The 21,640-nt window shown below is 43.5% G+C and overlaps 1 protein-coding gene across 3 annotated transcripts in view; it reads right to left on the bottom strand.

Annotated features, from left to right (window-relative positions):
* Window positions 1-21,640, bottom strand: part of zmp:0000000711 (tubby-related protein 3) — a 38,163-nt gene that overhangs the window by 7,209 nt on the left and 9,314 nt on the right. For 2 of the 3 annotated variants that reach the window (XM_024402209.2, XM_024402208.2), the window contains exons 2-5: window positions 16,272-16,313; window positions 10,263-10,314; window positions 2,469-2,631; window positions 919-1,125 (exon numbers count right to left, since the gene is read on the bottom strand). In XM_024402209.2, the coding sequence (XP_024257977.1) occupies window positions 919-1,125; window positions 2,469-2,631; window positions 10,263-10,314; window positions 16,272-16,313 (464 nt within the window). Of the gene's footprint in view, window positions 1-918; window positions 1,126-2,468; window positions 2,632-8,617; window positions 8,902-10,262; window positions 10,315-16,271; window positions 16,314-21,640 lie in introns of those variants that run through there. The other variant, XM_024402210.2, reaches the window with a different exon arrangement.

A 21,640-nucleotide genomic window follows, 5' to 3' on the forward strand; every position in this document is an offset into this window, starting at 1 on the left:
CAGCACCACAGCCCTGGGAGGAGAAAGTATCCCAGAGCAGGAAAAAGGTTTTATCAATGCGCAATGGCTTTTAATGAGGGTAACTGAAAGAACAGCAGCAACAATAAACCACAGCCTTCATAGTTCTTGAAACTGTCCCCGAACAACGATGTCGACCAGATACGCTCCCATTTCTCATCTGTCCTCCTTTCTTTATCTTCTCGCCCCCTACCTCTCACTCTATCCTGCATTTCTCTCTCTCTCTCTCTCTCTCTCAGTTCAGCCTGTCCTCTCACAAGACTACAAAGTGCCTCTACCAGCCCAGAGGTGTGAAAGAGACACTTATATTGAGTGCCCTGTCGGTGTATCCCGCCAGAGCAGCAGACGGGATGTGATCTCTGAAGCTGCTTGGTATTCGTGTGCTGAGGCGACCCAGAGGATTTATCAGGGTAGATGACGATGAGGATATAAATGACTGACTCGCATGTGTACACACTCTCCTAGGTCTTCTGTCTACAGCACTACTACGTATGAGACATTGTCTGTGCAGTGGAGGTCATAGGGCTAGGACTATTTCCTGGTCACATGGTCTGACCATAACTAGGCCCCGGTGTATTTCCTGGTCACATGGTCTGACCATTACTAGGTCCCGGAGTATTTCCTGGTCACATGGTCTGACCATTACTAGGCCCCGGTGTATTTCCTGGTCACATGGTCTGACCATTACTAGGTCCCGGAGTATTTCCTGGTCACATGGTCTGACCATTACTAGGTCCCAGAGTATTTCTTGGTCAGGTAATGTGTTCAGGAACCCCTCCAGCCTTACTTACTGACAGAGCTCTTTATAACACTGTACTTTAACACTCCAACCTTCTGTCCAAACTGGCTGTCCTGACTCCCTGTCCTGACCCCCTTCTCAAGCTCCCCCCCCCGGCTCACCTCGTTTCTGCAGCAGCTCGTGGATGTCCGTCTTGGGCTCCAGCAGAGTCTCCGTGTCTCCGTCCCGGTCTGGCTCCTCTGCGGGGGGAGACTGGGGCAGCGGCTGTGACAGGGACAGGGGCTGGGACTTGCTCACCGACAGAATCTGGATCTTGCCACCCAGGTCTGGGGCCTCAGAGCCCATGAAGGCAGCAGGGCCGTCGATACCTGCAGGGTGGGGTGCATTCACAGACGTTTTTGAATTATGTTAATGACTTTGTCCTGCTTGTCTGTGTGTTTGAGCACCCAGCTGTTTACTTCTCCAAGAGCAGTTCTGTATTCCTGTCTATGCTTCCCTGAGGTGATTTGATTTGTACCTACTCCTTATTACTTAGCCGTCTGCTTGCAGCTGCGTTTCTCTGTAATACCTCTCCTCTATGTTCATGTCAGAGCTTAGCCTTGTGCCATGGAGTGATATGCTGCACTGAGCAGGTGGCCCTTTTCTTGCCTGGGAGTCTGAATGCTGCTCTGCCTCTCTGAATGTGTCTCTCTCCTCCCCATCTGAAGGCCCCTCTGAGCATCAGAGAACAGCTTCCTGGGTGTCCCCTCCACTACCTTAAACAGTCGCTTCTCCACATGTCCCAAGACTGAGGGAGGCGTTATTAGACACACACACGCACACACGCACACACGTCATCATATTAGCTTCCTGATTGTTTGTAGGAACATTGTATTGTATCCCAGTACGTGAGAGACTAAAATATATTGCATGCCAATGTACAGGTGATTGGTATCAGAAGTGGGATACACCAATGTTTATGATCCTATTCTACCTACCAATTTTACCTACCTCTTCCCCATACTGTTTATATTTATTTACTTTTCTGTTCTTTTGCACACCAATATCTCTACCTGTACATGACCATCTGATCATTTATCACTCCAGTGTTAATCTTCAAAATTGTAATTATTCGCCTACCTCCTCATGCCTTTTGCACACAATGTATATAGACTCTTTTTTTTCCTACTGTGTTATTGACTTGTTAATTGTTTACTCCATGTGTAACTCTGTGTTGTTGTCTGTTCACACTGCTATGCTTTATCTTGGCCAGGTCGCAGTTGCAAATGAGAACTTGTTCTCAACCTCCCTCCTACCTGGTTAAATAAAGGTGAAATAAATAAATAAATAAAATATAAGCACCTTTTCTCTAGTCTTGTAATTCCTGACTGGTCTCCTCTACCTCGATCTGGAAAGCAACTCTGCTCCTCCAGAGTGAGCTCCATGACTGGCTCCTCTTCCTGCTTTCCTGGGCCCCACCTTCTCCCACCACTCCCTCTCACTGTCCTCACCTGATATACTGTCCTCACTCTGGACTGGAAAGCAAATTGATCATTAAAGTATTCTTCTTCACAGCCAACACCAACAACTGTCTATCTCTTGACTGCAGACTGGGGTTCAATCGCTCAGCACTGATCCTGCTTCCTTAGACCCATTACTTTATCCCCATGGTGAGAGCTGACCCCGGAAAAACTAGCTAGTACAGTAGCTAACCCCAAGAACCAAGGCTCACCATCCATGATGACATCGCTGGTGATGCTGAGGCGTGACTCCACCAGCGGGGCCTGCTCCTCACTGCGCCGAGGCCTGGAGCGCCTGGGCCGGGCCTCTGGGTTGGGCTGCACCATCAGAGGCTCCTGCCGCTTCCGCCGCTGCTTCTGCTCCAACAGCGCCCTCTGTGAACGGGAGGGGAATTACGACAGTGAGAGTTTACCATGCAAATATTGTCTGTATGTCCCTACCTGCTCAAGACTGACAGCTGGACGGACAGCTGGTGATAAGGCTCTAGTGATCTTCTCTCTCTGGACCCTACCTGTATCTGTCCAGGTATACCTGGCCTCTCTTCCCCACAGTCCATGAGGACTAGAGGTCGACCGATTAATTGGAAAGGCCGATTAATTAGGGCTGATTTCAAGCTTTCATAACAATCGGAAATCTGTATTTTTGGACACCGTTTTGGACAACAATTTTTTTTTTTTACACCTTTATTTAATCTTTATTTAACAAGGCAAGTCAGTTAAGAACGGTGGGTTAACTGCCTCGTTCAGGGGCAGAACGACAGATTTTTACCTTGTCAGCTCGGGGACTCAATCTTGCAACCTTACAGTTAACTAGTCCAACGCTCTAACCACCTGATTACATTGCACTCCACGAGGAGCCTGCCTGTTACGCGAATGCAATGGAAGCCAAGGTAAGTTGCTAGCTAGCATGAAACTTATCTTTCATCTTATCTTTCAGAAAAAATTATCAATCAATCATAATCACTAGTTAACTACACATGGTTGATGATATTACTAGTTTATCTAGCGTGTCCTGCGTTGCATATAATCGATTCGGTGCATATCGTTGCTCCAATGTGTACCTAACCATAAACATCAATAACTTTCTTAACTTCTTCGAGATAGGGGGCGCTCTTTTAATTTTTGGATAAAAATGTTCCCGTTTTAAACAAGATATTTTGTCACAAAAAGATGCTCGACTATGCATGTAATTGACAGCTTTGGAAAGGAAAAACTCTGACGTTTCCAAAACTGCAAAGATATTATCTGTGAGTGCCCCAGAACTAATGCTACAGGCGAAACCAAGATGAAATTTCATACAGGAAATGGTCCAGATTTTGAATGCCCTGTGTTCCAATGCCTCCTTATATGGCTGTGAATGCGCCAGGAATGAGCCTGCACTTTCTGTCATTTCCCCAAGGTGTCTGCAGCATTGTGACGTATTTGTAGGCATATCATTGAAAGATTGACCATAAGAGACTACATTTACCAGGTGTCCGCCCGGTGTCCTCAGTCGAAATTATTGCGTAATCTTCAGGTCCATGCGCGTTCCATTTTCTTCAGAGGAGAAACCAAACTGCCACGAATTATTTATCATCGATAGATATGTGAAAACAACTTGAGGATTGATTGATTGATTCTAAACAACGTTTGCCATGTTTCTGTCGATATTATGGAGTTAATTTGGAAAAATGTTTGCGTTGTAATGACTTAATTTTCGGGGGTTTTCTTACCCAAACGTGATGAACAAAACGGAGCAATTTGTCCAACACAAATAATCTTTTTGGAAAAACTGAACATTTGCTATCTAACTGAGAGTCTCCTCATTGAAAACATCTGAAGTTCTTCAAAGGTAAATTATTTTATTTGAATGCTTTGCTTGTTTTTGTGAAAATGTTGCATGCTGAATGCTAGGCTTAATGCTATGCTAGGCTATCAATACTCTTACACAAATGCTTGTTTAGCTATGGTTCAAAAGCATATTTTGAAAATCTGAGATGACAGTGTTGTTAACAAAAGGCTAAGCTTGAGAGCTAATATATTTATTTCATTTCATTTGCGATTTTCATGAACAGTTAACGTTGCGTTATGCTAATGCGCTTGCGGCGATAATTACACTCCTGGATACAGGTTTTTTTCGTAGCCAAACGTGATGAACAAAACGGAGCGATTTGTCCTACACAAATAATCTTTTTGGAAAAACTGAAAATTTGCTATCTAACTGAGAGTCTCCTCATTGAAAACATCTGAAGTTCTTCAAAGGTAAATGATTTTATTTGAATGCTTTTCTTGTTTTTGTGAAAATGTTGCATGCTGAATGCTAGGCTTAATGCTATGCTAGGCTATCAATACTCTTACACAAATGCTTGTTTAGCTATGGTTCAAAAGCATATTTTGAAAATCTGAGATGACAGTGTTGTTAACAAAAGGCTAAGCTTGAGAGCAAATATATTTATTTCATTTCATTTGCGATTTTCATGAATAGTTAACGTTGCGTTATGGTAATGAGCTTGAGGCTATAAATAGGATCCCGGATACGGGATTGCTCATCGCAACAGGTTAAAATCAATACACAGACGTATATATTTTTAAACCTGCATATTTAGCTAAAAGAAATCCAGGTTAGCAGGTAATATTAACCAGGTGAAATTGTGTCATTTCTCTTGCGTTCATTGCACGCAGAGTCAGTGTATTTGCAACAGTTTGGGCCGCCTAATTTTCCAGAATTTTAGGTAATTGATGACACTTTCTGTCACATAATTGATGACACAGTCATTGCTCAAACACTAGATAGCATTGGCTGGCGAAACTACCGCTAACTTCCTTCCTACTGGATGCAGAGACACAGACAGCCTTAGACCTTATCCAGATCACTCAAAATGCTGAGAACCAGACAATCAGTAACGACTCTGTCCTTATCAGACACTTTGTGGTGGTGGTGTTGTTTTGAAAAACAGTGCTCTCTCTCAGAGTTATCTTAAGCAATACGACAAAACAAATTAGCAAAAAAACTAATTATGGTGGCTTGCCAGCTTCCGTTTCAGGGGTGTCAAACAAGATGCATGTTCCTATGGTAACCGTGTCAGAGTGTCCTTGATAGACTCCACATTCTTAGTTGTTGTCTTTCACCACTCCTACTGTTGTTGAGGGAGAGGACAGAACATGATGGCCATTCAATGTGAATCTCAAAATGGAACCCCAGATGGCTTTGTAAACAACACACACAAGCGTCATGACCCGACCTGGCAAATCATTCAGCCACAGTAAAATGTCATGTTTTCTTCCTTCGGTATCTTTGAGACTAAATTGGAAGGCAGAATAAGCAACTCGCATAGAAACAGGACAGGTGAGGTAAGGTTGGCTAGGCTATATTTTTCTCATAGTAAAGGTCACAGAATAATGGACCTTTGTATCCTAGCAATACCACTAGAGGAAATGGGACATAAGAGAGTTAGCTACTCAGTGAAGGAACCTTCAGCAACAAATCCATTGAAATCAATTTAGAAAAACCTTTTACATGGGTCCTGGAAAAGTAAGCCCAGACTGTTGTAAAAGATGCTGAGACAAAGTAACAGAGTGCTTTACATACAGTGCAAACAATTCAAACTACTGGAAATGCTGGCTGAGGCTCTGTTCAGCACGGGGACAGAGAGACTGGAGACAGTGACAAGGCAGTGGGATCATTAGAGCTGACATTGTCACAGCCATCACAAACACTCTGGGAAACTAGGGACAACAGCGACGAGGGTTGGTCCCCTTTAGATTTCTGGCTAAACAATACACAGCACAATGTCTCTATGAATAAAAAAAAAAGCTTCACACTAGAGAAATGGTCCATTTCCATGAATTGTGGTCACATTCATCAGTTGGCCCTGCAGTCCTGGTCTCTGGTCAAAGTAGGCGATGGGTTACGTAACTGCCTCAATTAGTGGGGAGCATCAAAACAACAAGCGGTGTTTAGTGACGAACTGGGCTGGAAAGAGACGAGAGGTCCTTGTCTCTCTGAAGCCTCATTGGGCTGATTAACCACCACTGCAGAAAGGTTTTATTACTCAGGGCTAACGCAACACACACATTCAGGGCCAATGCAACACAGGCGCACACACAAAAGCACAGACACGCACGCTCATACATACACACACACACACACACATGCTCGTGCACACACACACTACCATGGCCTGCTTCTATTTGACACCTGAATCTCAAGGTGCACCTGAAAAATTATATTAATTAAATACCCAAACTTTGTCTTTGATTCAAATTAAAATAAGACCAGATGAAAGGCCTCTGGGAGCTTAATGATTTCAACTTGGAGTCTGATGGTTTACATTTCAAACAGGCTTTGGTTTTAAAGGGACACTTTGGGCTTTTGGCAATGAAGCCCTTTATTTACTTCCTCAGAGTCAGATGAACTCATAAATAGCATTTTTATGCCTCTGCATCCAGTATGAAGGAAGTCAGAGGTAGTTTCACGAGCCAATGCTAATTAGCGTTATCCCAATGACTGGACGTCTATGGCATCTACTAGCATGCTAGCAATTACCATAGACTTCCAGTCATTGCGTTAACACTAGCTATCAATTGCGATAATGCTAGTTAGCAACTTCCATCAAACTGCACGTAGAGACATACAAATGGTATCCACAAGTTCATCTGACTCTGGGGAAGTAGATCAAATCCTAAAGTATCCCTTTAAGAGGGGAACTGGGTTCGCCTCTTCGTTTTCTTCTAAGGCTAAAAATAGCAGACAAATGAATAAAACATCTGAATGGATTATCATAATGAAACAGACTGTTAATTTGGACACAGTATACAGATTCCATGTAAACAAGAAACAAAAGCCCCACATTTCTTCACGATGAGATCCTATTTAAAAATGTTATCAAGAGCCACACATCTGACCCAGGAACTGATTAAACTTTGAAACTCTTTTGTCTAGTATTTTTCTTCGTCTTCCCTCTTTGCTCTGGCACGCAGTCGTCTTCCTGTGTAAACTGGCTAGCAGTCGTCTTCCAGTGTAAACTGGCTAGCAGTCGTCTTCCTGTGTAAACTGGCTAGCAGTCATCTTCCTGTGTAAACTGGCTAGCAGTAAACTGTCTGGGAAATTCTTGCCAGCCTTATCATGTTTTATATCATGTGTAAGCTGTTTTTCTCTCACTGATGTGATATTGATCTGTAACTAAGATGATATTGCTGCTGGAATCTTAGCAATGGCCACTCCTGGATTTAACTAATAATAAAGTTTTTACAGAACGGTTACCTCACAAGAACTGACAGCAGTAGAGCAGAAACTGAACTGTCTCACTCGCTGACAGAACTCATCAGTGGCCACGACACTTCACTTCACTGAATTAACCCTATCCAAACTGAACAGAAATCAAACCTAGTTCCTAGCTTGCTTGGACTACACTCTTAGCACCTATTTTTCTAACTTGAACGTTGAACAGTTATACAGCTGTCCCCATAGGAGAACCCTTTAAATAACCCTTTTCGGTTCCAGGTAGAACCCATTGAGTTCCAGGTATAGAAGGAACCCTTCTGGGTTCCTTGTAGAGCCCTTTCTATAGAGGGTTCTACATGGAACCCAAAAGGTTTCTACCTGTAACCAAAAAAGGATTATCCTATGTAGACAGCCGAAGAACCCTTTTGGAACCCTTTTTTCTAAGAGTGTATAATCCGAACATAGAGTATGGCCGGAAAATGAGGAATAGTTATGCTTTAGGCTACTCATTGTTCAACTATTTGCATATTCAAACAGCAACATAATGAGTTGATAGAATCTGTTGAATAGGCTATTTGTTCCCAGTACACCACCATTACACAGATCATACCTCTAAATTATAAAACATGAGAATCTTTTTTTTTAAACTGGAGAAAAGAACGTAGGCTACTAGAAACAAAACTGCCCTACAATTAAAACAATCCATTGTATTATTGTCAATTTAAAACAAAAGACTTAAGAGGATAGGATATGAGAAAAGGATATGACTCAATACACTGTTTCATTCACCGTCCTGAGGCTGTGGGAGCAAGACATTGTACAGGCCTAAAACAAGACACAGGAGGCTAATGAAAATAGCAGACTAGGAGATATCCCACATCCACGGAAGTGTGTCCCACCAGAGACAGGCTATAACAATGATATCACCAGGATGAGCTGAAATCAAATGCTCGCAGACATGCACAGTACACACACGCAAGCATGTACATATGCAAACACACACACACACATACACACATGCACACAGAAATATACACACCAAAATACACTCACGCAAGCATATACCTGTGCACAGACAACTTCCCATGTTACTCTCAGATCAAAATAGTCAACCATAAATTACATAAACAGAACAGAGAATAAGAGGTGCTGACCCACCCTGTCCATTAGTGTCCGGAGTGAGACAGAGAGTTAAAGTGAAGTGCAGAAGTTTCTCTGTGGAGCTCAGGGTTCCATGCTCTGTGAGACCCCGTCAAGTCTAAACTCTCTCCCACCGAGCAGCACTCGTGCCGGGCATGCCTCTGTCTCCCTGTCCCCCTCTACCCCTGGATCAGGCTTTCAGATCAGACAACTAACACGAGGATAACCACGCAACACCAGCTTCCCTCTCACTCCGAGTCCGTGTCTCCTCCTCAGCCTGTGAGAGAGTGTGAGTGAGAGAGAACTAGAGTGTATGTGCGTGTGTCTGGGTGGTCACTGTAACTAACTGAATCAGCGGTGTTACTCACCCCAGGGCAGAGTGGGGAAGAAAGAGAGAATGAGTGAGATGGAGAAATGGAGGGAGGGGGATAGAGGTGCTGCAAGTGTCTGTGTTTGTGTGTGGGTTGGTTTTTCTATCCTTGTGGGAACCTAAAATCCCCAAAAGTCCCCACAAGGATAGTAAAACAAGAAAAATTCTCCCTTGTGGGAACATTTCCCACATCCTCATGAGGACAAACGCTATTTTAAGCGTAGGGGTTAGGTTTAGAGTTAGGGTTAGAATTAAGGTTAAGGTAAGGGGTTAGTGGTTAGGGTTAGGTTTAGCGTTACAAACTTTATAAGCCTTTTAAAACTCAAATACACTACAAGTGTGCATTTCCTGCTGTGCAGGAAAATTCTCAGCAACAAAAGCAACAAATTAAGATCCTACATCTGTAGGCATACAGCTCACTACACAGACTGTCTACTGAAACCCTTCTACGGTTATTCCCTACATAGTGCATTATTTCGTTAGTGCACTACTTCTGACCAAAGCCTATGTAGGGAACAGGGTTCCATTTGGGACGCAGGCATTGAGTCAGTCTATGTGCCTACCAATCATCTCATCCATCTTTTACTCCATTGTGTGACTGTTGCTTAAGGCTGGTTTCTTAAACCAAATCAGTCAGTTTCACTTTAAAACAGCGTGGGTGGTGATAAGGATACTGCAGGCAGGAGGGATTGTAAGGAACAATCATCAGACACTCCGACCAGGAAGAGCTGTTCGCTGAGAAAGGAGCAGATTGGTGCTTTATCTCTACAAGGAGTGCTAAAACAATTCACTTCCGGAAAAATATGTTTCTTTCTGCTAATTGGACAAATTGTACTGCCTTCGAAAATAAAAGAGTTCAAAGACACCCTGTTTTCCCTGTTTCATGACAATCAGCCTTACTGTGCTGATGGTCGGAAATACAAATGCTATTACAAAGCCAACTAAATTCATAGCCTGAGTGACACCGGAGGCAGAAAACCAGGTCATTTGTACACTCGCTGCCAGTCAAATGTTCAGGCTTGACAGGCCCCCAGCTATAAACATGGACTGAGACCTCAAAAACAATTCTGACAAAAACATGAAAAGACACCAAAAACAACCAAAACGCAAAATGCCTCTAGATATAAATAATATGGACTAGTCTGGTCATTTCTGCATCATGAATAAAATACTCATGACATATACCCTGAACAAGTCTATGGGAGCTGTAATGTCTATAGAGTGGCTATGATGTTGAACAGGTGCTGTATGTGGCGTAACTAGTTAAATGTGTTTAATAAAGTTAGTCATTACCTGCTTTTCCAGCTTCTGCTGCCTGAGGCTGGTGCTGTCATCATCAAGGGCACTGAGAAGAGACGAAAGACAAAATGGTTACTATCCACTCATAACTCATATCTGACTGAGACATAATACAAGTGGTTCTGTGGTGAATACCAATCTGTTATCTGGGTCTCATCTGTTATCTGTTATATTTACAATAAGAAACTATTTGCTACAGTGGTCACTAATGAATGCACCTCTGATCGAGGTTGGGTGGTATGCAGATTTTTATACCGCTTCTGTACCATACCGGGGTATTTGGTATTACCGGAAGTGCACACAGGGGGCCTTATTTATTTTTGAAAAAGGTATTGAAAATCATACCATCGGTATATCTACAGTTGTCAGTTGGAAGTTTACATACACCTGAGCAAAAAAACATTTCAAACATTTCAAACATTTCTCAGATTTTCACAATTCCTGACATTTGATCCTCGTAAAACAAATCCCTGTCTGTTAGGATCACCACTTTATTTTAAGAATGTGATATGTCAGAATAATAGTAGAGAGAATGATTTATTTCAGCTTTAATTTCTTTCATCACATTCCCAGTGTGTCAGAAGTTTACATACACTCAATTAGTATTTGGTAGCATTGCCTTTAAATTGTTTAACTTGGGTCAAACGCTTCGGGTAGCCTTTCACAAGCTTCCCACAATAAGTTGGGTGAATTTTGGCCCATTCCTCCTGACAGAGCTGGTGGAACTGAGTCAGGTTTGTAGGCCTCCTTGCTCACACATGCTTTTTCAGTTCTGCCCACACATTTTCTATAGGATTGAGGTCAGGGCTTTGTGATGGCCACTCCAATACCTTGACTTTGTTGTCCTTAAGTCATTTTGCCACAACTTTGGAAGTATGCTTGGTGTCATTGTCCATTTGGAAGACCCATTTGCGACCAACCTTTAACTTTAACTGATGTCTTGAGATGTTGCTTCAATATATCCACATAATTTTCCCCCTCATGATGCCATCTATTTTCTGAAGTGCACAAGTCCCTCCTGCAGCAAAGCACCCCCATAACATGATGCTGCCACCCCCATGCTTCACGGTTGGGATGGTGTTCTTCGGCTTGCAAGCCTTCCCCTTTTTCCTCCAAACATAACGATGGCCATTATGGCCAAACAGTTCTATTTTTGTTTCATCAGGCCAGACGACATTTCTCCAAAAAGTATGATCTTTATCCCCATGTGCAGTTGCAAACTGTAGTCTGGCTTTTTTTATGGCGGTTTTGGAGCAGTGGCTTCTTCCTTGCTGAGCGGCCTTTCAGGTTATGTCAATATAGGACTCGTTTTACTGTGGATAGAGATACTTTTGTACCTGTTTTCCTCCAGCATATTCACAAGGTCCTTTGCTGTTGTTCTGGGATTGATTTGCACTTTTTCGCATCAAAGTACATTCATCTCTAGGAGACAGAACGTGTCTCCTTCCTGAGCGGTATGACGGCTGTGTGGTCCCATGGTGTTTATACTTGCGTAATATTGTTTGTACAGATGAACGTGGTACCTGCAGGCGTTTGGAAATTGCTCCCAAGGATGAACCAGACTTGTGGAGGTCTACAATTATTTTCTGAGGTCTTGCTGATTTCTTTTGATTTTCCCATGATGTCAAGCATAGACGCACTGCATTTGAAGGTAGGCCTTGAAATACATCCACAGGTACACCTCCAGTTGACTCAGATGATGTCAATTAGCCTATCAGAAGCTTCTAAGGCCATGACATCATTTTCTGGAATTTTCCAATCTGTTTAAAGGCACAGTCAACTGAGTGTATGTAAACTTCTGACCCACTGGAATTGTGATACAGTGAATTATAAGTGAAATAATCTGTCTGTAAACAATTGTTTGAAAAAATACTTGTGTCATGGACAAAGTAGATGTCCTAACCGACTTGCCAAAACTATAGTTTGTTAACAAGAAATTTGTGGAGTGGTTGAAAAACGAGTTTAAATAACTCCAACCTAAGTATATGTAAACATCTGACAACTGTAAATTCCCCGGTATATGGTATATTGGCTCCCCCCCTTGGGTTGTGCCGTGGCGGAGATCTTTGTGGGCTATACTCGGCCTTGTCTCAGGATGGTAAGTTGGTGGTTGAAGATATCCCTCTAGTGGTGTGGGGGCTGTGCTTTGACAAAGTGGGTGGGGTTATATTCTTTCTGTTTGGCCCTGTCCGGGGGTGTCATCGGATGGGGCCACAGTGTCTCCTGACCCCTCCTGTCTCAGCCTCCAGTATTTATGCTGTAGTAGTTTATGTGTCAGGGCTAGGGTCAGTTTGTTATATCTAGAGTACTTCTCCTGTCTTATCCGGTGTCCTGTGTGAATTTAAGTATGCTCTCTCTAATTCTCTCTTTCTTTCTCTTTCTCGGAGGACCTGAGCCCTAGGACCATGCCTCAGGACTACCTGGCATGATGACTCCTTGCTGTCCCCAGTCCACCTGGCCGTGCTGCTGCTCCAGTTTCAACTGTTCTGCCTGTGGCTATGGAATCCTGACCTGTTCACCCGACGTGCTACCTGTCCTAGACCTATTATCTGACCATGCTGGTCATTTATGAACATTTGAACATCTTGGCCATGTTCTGTTATAATCTCTACCCGGCACAGCCAGAAGAGGACTGGCCACCCCTCATAGCCTGGTTCCTCTCTAGGTTTCTTCCTAGGTTTTGGCCTTTCTAGGGAGTTTTTCCTAGCCAACGTGCTTCAACACCTGCATTGCTTGCTGTTTTGGGTTTTAGGCTGGGTTTCTGTACAGCACTTTGAGATATCAGCTGATGTACGAAGGGCTATATAAATACATTTGATTTGATTTGAAAATGTGATATATTGCTCAAGCCTACCCTGTTGTCACTTACATCAATGACACTAATGATTTTCAATGGAATTCCACCAGGGGGCATCGCTACTGTGAATAATAACTGTGGACAAGGCACCGAAATCTCCTGGCAGAGCTAGAATTGAACGTTACCAAGGTGTTCGCTTGAAAGAGCAGTTACACTGCTGCACATAACTAAGACTGACATACAGGATTACTGTCATACCTTAGGCTATAACTGTTTGAGCTTAGCCTGACTGCATGATCTGCACACTGTAAAAAAAACATGTAGTTGTTAAGAAATATAATTTTGTCCAGGAGTTGTTCATGACCACAGAGGCTAACTTGAAGAGAAAAGCTTATGGCTCAAGCTACAAAACGCCTCACTTTCCTGGTGAGGTCAAAAATGATACTGGATCAGGACTGTATAATGCAATAGAACAACGCATCAGACAGCAGCACTACTGTGCTACAAAGCAACAGCAAGTCTAGATCTAAAACACAGTTCTCCATAGAGTCCTGTCTCTGGCCGTCAGAGTGGTGGCTGTTGTTTGGGACTACTTTTCCTGGACTCCTGTGAAAAGGCCTGCTGGGTACATGTTGCTAAGCTACAGTGGAGAAGGAGAAGAAGGTGGGAGTAGCAGTGGGAGTCTATTCAGAGGCACAGAACGAGTTAGAGGAACCCACCGCTACTCTACCCAGCCATAGACATAACCTACAAGACACTCTCACTGACAGACATAACCTACAAGACACTCTCACTGACAGACATAACATCCAAGACACTCTCACTGGCAGACATAACCTACAAGACACTCTCACTGACAGACATAACCTCCAAGACACTCTCACTGACAAGACATAACCTACAAGACTGACAGACATAACCTATAAGACACTCTCACTGGCAGACATAACCTACAAGACACTCTCACTGACAGACATAACCTCCAAGACACTCTCACTGGCAGACATAACCTACAAGACACTCTCACTGACAGACATAATCTACAAGACACTCTCACTGCAAGAACATAGCGTATATGGGGAGGGGGTGATGGAGGATGGGGGAGTGTGTGATGGAGGGATGGGGAGTGTGTGATGGAGGATGGGGGGAGTGATGAAGGGATGGGGGAGATTGTGATGTAGGATGGGGAGTGTGTGATGGAGGGATGGGGGAGTGTGTGATGGAGGGATGGGAGAGTGTGTGATGGAGGATGGAGGAGTGTGTGATGCAGGGATGGGGGTGATGGAGGATGGGGAGTGATGGGGGTGATGGAGGATGATTGAAGATTGGGAGGGGGAAAAAACAAGGTTCTGCCACCACCTGCTGAAATCTCTCAGAACAATTTAACATCTCTGGGCTTCACTAATTTCTCTGTCAGTCCACATGCTCACACCATCTGTTGCTGTCAAACAGCCTCGGCTGTTTTATACCCTTTACATCTCCCATTCAGACAGAGCGTGTTACAGGAGCAGGACAAGAAGAACTTAATTAAGCACGGCTATCTACAGTAAATAACAATCTCTCCATACCACTGATTCTCTCTCTATCTCCATGAGGATATAAGGGCCTCATTATGTCATCATCACCGTTTCTGAAGGACCCGCACCAAATGCCAAGAGGAATAGAAAGCAGGACGATCATCTGCTGAGAGGCAAACATCATCCGTCTATTACGTGAACTCAGATTATTACAGACAACAACACCGATGACTTGGCCACATCCTCCAACATCCTCAGAATGATGGATTAAAATCATTAGGCTATAAGTAAGTAAGTAAATTACTACAGATTGAAATTCCACATTCTGTGGCAATAAGAAATACCAATGTCATCGAACCAATGAGTTTTGGACCTGACTTGGCAAGTTGCTTGTCTATTTATTCAACAACAACCCAGAGGCTGTAGAGCACTCTGTTTTAGTATACTGATTGTTACAGCCCTCTTTGAGTCTAATCAGCCCAGTGCAGCGCTATCCATACAGGCGTGCAGATCTGTCCACAGGGAAGCCATTACATGGCTCTGAGCAGGTGTTGGTGACGGTAGTGACGAGTGAAGGATGATGGGAGGTGTTAATTACACATCCGGGATGGTCATTACACTCAGAATAAAGAGGTGCTATCTAGAACCTTAAAGGGTTCTTTGGCTGTCCCCATAGGAGAACCCGTTGAAGAACCCTTTTTGGTTCCATGTTGAACCTTTGCTATATACGGTTCTTAATGGAACCAAAAAGGGAAGAACCCTTTTAACCCTTTTTTCTAAAAGTGTAGGGTGTCCAGAGGAGGAGCGGAGGAAGAGCAGGGGAATCTTTCTTTTCAACAGCTGTCCAGCTAGGGACCTGGGTGGAGACGCAATGGGAATACTCTCCACTGGGGAAAGGCTGGAGGCTTGGTGGGTATGGTTACTACCAAAGGGTGTTTGACCTCTTTTGGACTGGGGGGAAAAAACATAGTTGGGATACTGTCATTAAATCTGCCAGCCTGTAAAACTGACCCTTTTTAGGTGGCTCTAACACCCGAAAAGTGTCCCCATTCAACCCTAGAGGTAGAAGAGTGACTGTGTGTGGCCACTGTGGACATTCCTTGATTCCATCCATCTACTTGACACCACAATCAATATGGCCCTCCATCTCCCAACACTCAACCTAGTCTCTCTGACAACACAACAGCTCTTTCTAGTAGACCCTTATCCAGACTGTTCTGCACAAATTTCACTTCACCGGTTGCACTACAGGGTCTTTACCTGGCACTCACAAAAACAGAGCATTTCTGAAGTAGTCTGTCAACTGACCTATTGGACCATACTATGAGTAAAAAAAATATTCTTTGACCGTGAAATGACTAGTTGATGGAAGCTGTGGGTGCCTGGGTGGGTGGTTAATCACAGGTATTCTAATTGATGAGTGCTAAATATGTAGGATCTTAATTTGAGCCAGTTTGCTACAGCAGTAGAATAATATTGCAGCAACAGGAAATGTGAATTCTTATGTGGTTTATAGTTATTGGACATTTTTTGTAGGGGTGATGCATTTTTCGTAAGGGAAAATAAAGTCTGAAATTTCAAAGTGGAAATTACAAACTTTAGCAGCCTTTATAAACCTCAAATATACTCCAAGTTTTAAATCTCCTGCATTGGGTGATCAAGTTAAGATCCAACATCGGTGCTGCTTACCTTGCTGTTGAGGTAGAGGAGAAGCTGGCGGAGCTGGAGGGTCTTCAGAGCCATGGGGTTTTCAAACAGGAACACAGGACACAGAGAAGAATAGAGTTAGCAAGAGATCAGTGACACCAAAAAGAACCATGCTAAAACAGGATGCGTTGGTACTGTTCTGACAGTACTGTTCTGACAGTCTCTATACGTGTGTAGTCCTTCAGCTTGAGAAGCACATGATCTTTCAAGCTTACAGGGAAATGGAAATCGATCCCCAGTCCATAACACATAATAAGCTATATATTTTTCATTTGTCTAAAATAGGCCTACCTGAGCTAGCAGACATAGAACAGACAGTGGCCTGTACAGTAGTACTACAAATTAACACCTATATGACTGTGGCGTGGTCACAGCCCCCAGACAGTGAATGAACACCTATATGACTGTGGAGTGGTCACAGCCCCCAGACAGTGAATGAACACCTATATGACTGTGGCGTGGTCACAGCCCCCAGACAGTGAATGAACACCTATATGACTGTGGCGTGGTCACAGCCCCCAGACAGTGAATGAACACCTATATGACTGTGGCGTGGTCACAGTCCCCCATACAGTGAATGAACACCTATATGACTGTGGTGTGGTCACAGCCCCCAGACAGTGAATGAACACCTATTTGACTGTGGCGTGGTCACAGCCCCCAGACAGTGAATGAACACCTATTTGACTGTGGCGTGGTCACAGCCCCCAGACAGTGAATGAACATTGATCAAGTGCTGTGTATTTGCTTAATCCGCCACAGGGTATCATCATTCTATACTTTTATCTGAGAATACACTGTGTCCTCCACCTCTATCAAACTTGGAGGACACAGTCTTTCTGTCCACTTCACAGGTATCTACGCGGTAATCAATGTTTCATAACACTGACACTATGCTGTAAAAGACTTAATGACTGACAAGCAAACAAGACGCAGGCCAGTAATAGCCTATTACTTTGTCACGAACAAGATTTAGGATACCCTCCATGTCATGGCATTGTCCTCGGTCTGTTGGTGAAAAGGCTTGAGAATAGGATGAGACTCCTGCATACAGATGACAATATGATGCAGTTCCAAACGTGTCTCTGGAACTGAGCATAAAATGAGAGACTTTATTATCAGGCGAGAGACAAGGGAGAAGCATATTATCAAACTGCAATAAAATTATTCTCATTAATATACTTCACAGCTTTGGACTAATTTAAATCATGTTTTAAAGTTCATCGAATAAAAGTACATTTCATTTCCCCTTCGGCAAATGACTTTCCGGGGTTAAAAATGAAAGACTGAACGAGAGGTAGTCTAATTAAACTTCTATTTCCCCAGAGGTTGGAGAGAATGGCTTCAGTTCCAGTTCAGCAAGTGAAATCACAAGAGAGAGGGATTATTCAAAACAGGGTGATGACATGGGTGAGATTAGAATGTTTTTGATTCCCTGGCAGTCAGATCAGCTCTGCGTCAAGTTAAAGCTAGAATTTGGGATTCATTTTTTTTGTGTGAAACAGCAGCCCTGCTATATACCAAGAATTGAAATGACCATTAAAACAGATTTCCAGATTGCAGATTGTGCCTTTAAGGAAGACAATGAAAAGACACCAGCTGAATAAAGGATCAACGCATGGTGAGGTATAGAGCATGAACAACACTGTTTAACTAGGCCTAGGATATTATAGGACTCATACAAGCAAAACGACAGTCTTTTCAACACAAGCAACTTCAATCAAATTCTTTCATGTCAGGTACTTGGTCAAATATTCTTAGCACGTCCTTAGTTAGAGCAAACAGCTGTAAAACAAAACCTCACAATATAACATGTTCGAAAGAAACTTGTTACAGTACAAGAGGTGGAGCTCTGAATAAGTAACGACGATGCACCAGACAAAACATGAGCGTGGGAGAGACCCTTAAAGGTAAACTTTCTTTTTATTAGCCCTGTTGACACTGCATTTGGCCGGTGACACTTTGCTTCTTGAAATTCCAATATCTTTAAAACTTCACTGCTGACATACAAAACATTTTGGGGCTGTATCAACAGTGGGCTCATGAAAAACCACTCAAAAACAACCTTTTGGTGTTTGTTTCCCTTTAACAACAGGTAAGCCATTCAGCCCAAGGAGAACAGAGAACCGGGGTGTGGGTAGGAGGTAGGATCAGTGGGAACAGGAGGAAGAGATGCTCAAAGCCTATCTGTCTGTCACAGGCACGACAAACACCTGACTCACAGGACACAGACCCCTCTCAGTTCCTCTATCACCCTACAGTACACATTTATGAGATATCAAGCACAGTGTGTGTGTGTGTGTGTGTGTGTGTGTGTGTGTGTGTGTGTGTGTGTGTGTGTGTGTGTGTGTGTGTGTGTGTGTACAATATGATCATGTCTAGGCGCGAGCGTGTGCCTAAGTAGGCAGTGGCTGTAGACAGGCTGGGAGACACCACTCTTTACACGGTCCATGATGCTGTATCAGTCAGTCTAGGTGTATGAAGGTCCAGCAGCAGCTCCGGTAATGTATGGTGCTCCCAACCCGGTCCAGAGTCAGTCTGAAGGTCTACCTGAAGCTCCAACTACAACCCTGCTACCCTGCAGCCAGGAGGGAGTCCCAGCGCCACGCAGCTGAGGGTGAGGTCTCGGAGTAGGAGCCGTTGCCATGACGCCACACTTGAGGCTAGCCTCTGAACACAACACAGTGAACCCACAGGGATTTGTTAGAGGAGTCTAAATGTGGCGTGAGTTCATGCCAAGACAAAATACTGGGAATAAAATCGCTAAACTTGGTCCTCTGACTTAGTTACAAGTTCGTCTTTCTTCAGTTTCTAAGATGTATCAGATATATAGACTGATAGGCCACGTTCTAAAACTGGACATGACTGTATCGTAATAGCTAAAAATGCTTTCTGACTCAGAGGGAGATATTGCACATATCAAAACCGCAGACCATTTACACAAACTGAATTTTACACCAATTAGGAAAGTTTACGTTTTGTGAGCTTTAGCCTAGGCCCAGTATCTTAAGTAAAATATTCCAACACTTTTATTTTGACAGAAAATGCCAGAACATGGAATTTGCTTAGTCATAGCAAAATGAACCAAATGGTTTCTTGTCAATGTGAAACCACATTATTCTGGTTTTCTGCCTTTCTACATAGGCTTTTCTTACATCCTCCTTGAATCCGTGTAAGTAGAGCGGTTTCTGGATGACAACCACAGTTACTCCCAATTACCAGAAGTATAAACAAACAACCCTCTCATTCCTTAAACTGGCAAGAAGTGGGGGACCTTGATCCTGTTGCTAGGAGACCACAGGACCTTTAAGTCATATCGTCTTCTGTTTGTGTACGTGTGTTTGCATGCGCGTACCAGCGAAGGGAAAATGGCATTCTCCTCAGCTGAGGGCAATCTGGGGAATGATTCACCTGAGAGTAATTAAACACTGTCAAAACAAATGATGGAAACAAGAGCTAAGTGTAGACTGGTCAGCACTCGAAGCACCGCCTTACATCCATATAACAATGACGAAAACCCAAAGACCGGAACTACAGAAGCTCGTTATCTCATGCATCCCATTGAGTCACGGCAGATTCTTCGGTCTACACGCAGAATCGGCTCACGGGAGATTAGGTAGGCTAAAATGATGTAGCCTACATGATACAGTTGAGCACCAGCCTACCTATTGCAAATACCAGATTTGTTTTTCTGTCTGTCAGTCCCTGAGTCAAATGGGTGGATTGTCCAAGCCAACTGAGGAGGCATGTGTTCGGAATGTGCTGGAAAACAGGAAGTAAATTGCACTTCATTTTCTACCCTGTTGAAACGGCTTTCTCACCCACAGGTCTTGTACAGTTAGATACTTGAGGTCCAGCTGGTTTGTTATAGGTCTGCTGAGCCATTGTGAAATCGGGATACAACAACCACACCTTTATGGAAAGGGAATTACTGATACTGATTTAAGACACATTGAATTAAACCAGGAACAATTTTCCTACATCAGACTGAATGGTAACTGATTTTGAGTGAGACTGTGAGTGCATGATTATCTTTGGTCACCGACCATGATAATCGTGTGCACTATACCTTACAGACACCCTGATTTTCATTTGTCCATCCATGCGCTTGTTCAGTAGTTTCATGTGCTGCATTTTTCCCTCCACTCTGAGGTTTGTGGTATCAGCCTCAGATGCTGCTGTGTTAAGGTCCCTTTCCACCCCTCTGTTCAGCTCTTAAAACAGACTCGCATCCTCTGCCAACTGAGTCACCCAAGCATGAAACCCACAGCAGAGAGAGAAGGGAGCCTCAGTTGCCCTTACGGAGAAAGAGAGAAGGATAGGCTACTGGAAAGGGCTTGAGAGATAGGTGAGATGTTTTACATGCCAGGATTGCAGCTGTGCTATCTGTGTGCATGACTGCTGGACACAAACAAACAGTGTCTGGGTGTTTGGGGGGCTATAGGACAGGTCGTTTGCAAATTATATTATACAAATATTACATTTTGAAGTTGTGTTTTATTACTGTGTAGGCGACTTGTTCTTCTAGGCTAAATGTTTTTTCTTTTTTTTAATGATATTCATTTACGATTTACGAGCAGGGATGAAGACGCAATGGGCAATGTTTTGCTTTTCGATAAAACCTGTCTTGCTGATATAAGAACATCCAATGCATATGGATGGTTCCGACCTAGAATATGTGGACATCTATAAGTACCTAGGTGTCTGGCTAGACTGTAAACTTTCCTTCCAGACTCATATCAAACATCTCCGATCCAAAATCAAATCTAGAGTCGGCTTTCTATTTCGCAACAAAGCCTCCTTCACTCACGCCGCCAAACTTACCCTAGAAAAACTGACTATCCTACCGATCCTCGACTTTGGCGATGTCATCTACAAAATAGCTTCCAATACTCTACTCAACAAACTAGATGCAGTTTATCACAGTGCCATCCGTTTTGTTACTAAAGCACCTTATACCACCCACCACTGCGACCTGTATGCTCTAGTAGGCTGGCCCTCACTACATATTCGTCACCAGACCCACTGGCTCCAGATCATCTACAAGTCCATGCTAGGTAAAGCTCCGCCTTATCTCAGTTCACTGGTCACGATGGCAACACCCACCCGTAGCACGCGCTCCAGCAGGTGTATCTCACTGATCATCCCTGAAGCCAACACCTCATTTGGCCGCCTTTCGTTCCAGTTCTCTGCTGCCTGTGACTGGAACGAATTGCAAAAATCGCTGAAGTTGGAGACTTTTATTTCCCTCACCAACTTTAAACATCTGCTATCTGAGCAGCTAACCGATCGCTGCAGCTGTACATAGTCCATCTGTAAATAGCCCACCCAATTTACCTACCTCATCCCCA

The sequence above is a fragment of the Oncorhynchus tshawytscha genome, linkage group LG17, assembly GCF_018296145.1.
Source record: "Oncorhynchus tshawytscha isolate Ot180627B linkage group LG17, Otsh_v2.0, whole genome shotgun sequence".
Classification (NCBI taxonomy): domain Eukaryota; kingdom Metazoa; phylum Chordata; class Actinopteri; order Salmoniformes; family Salmonidae; genus Oncorhynchus; species Oncorhynchus tshawytscha.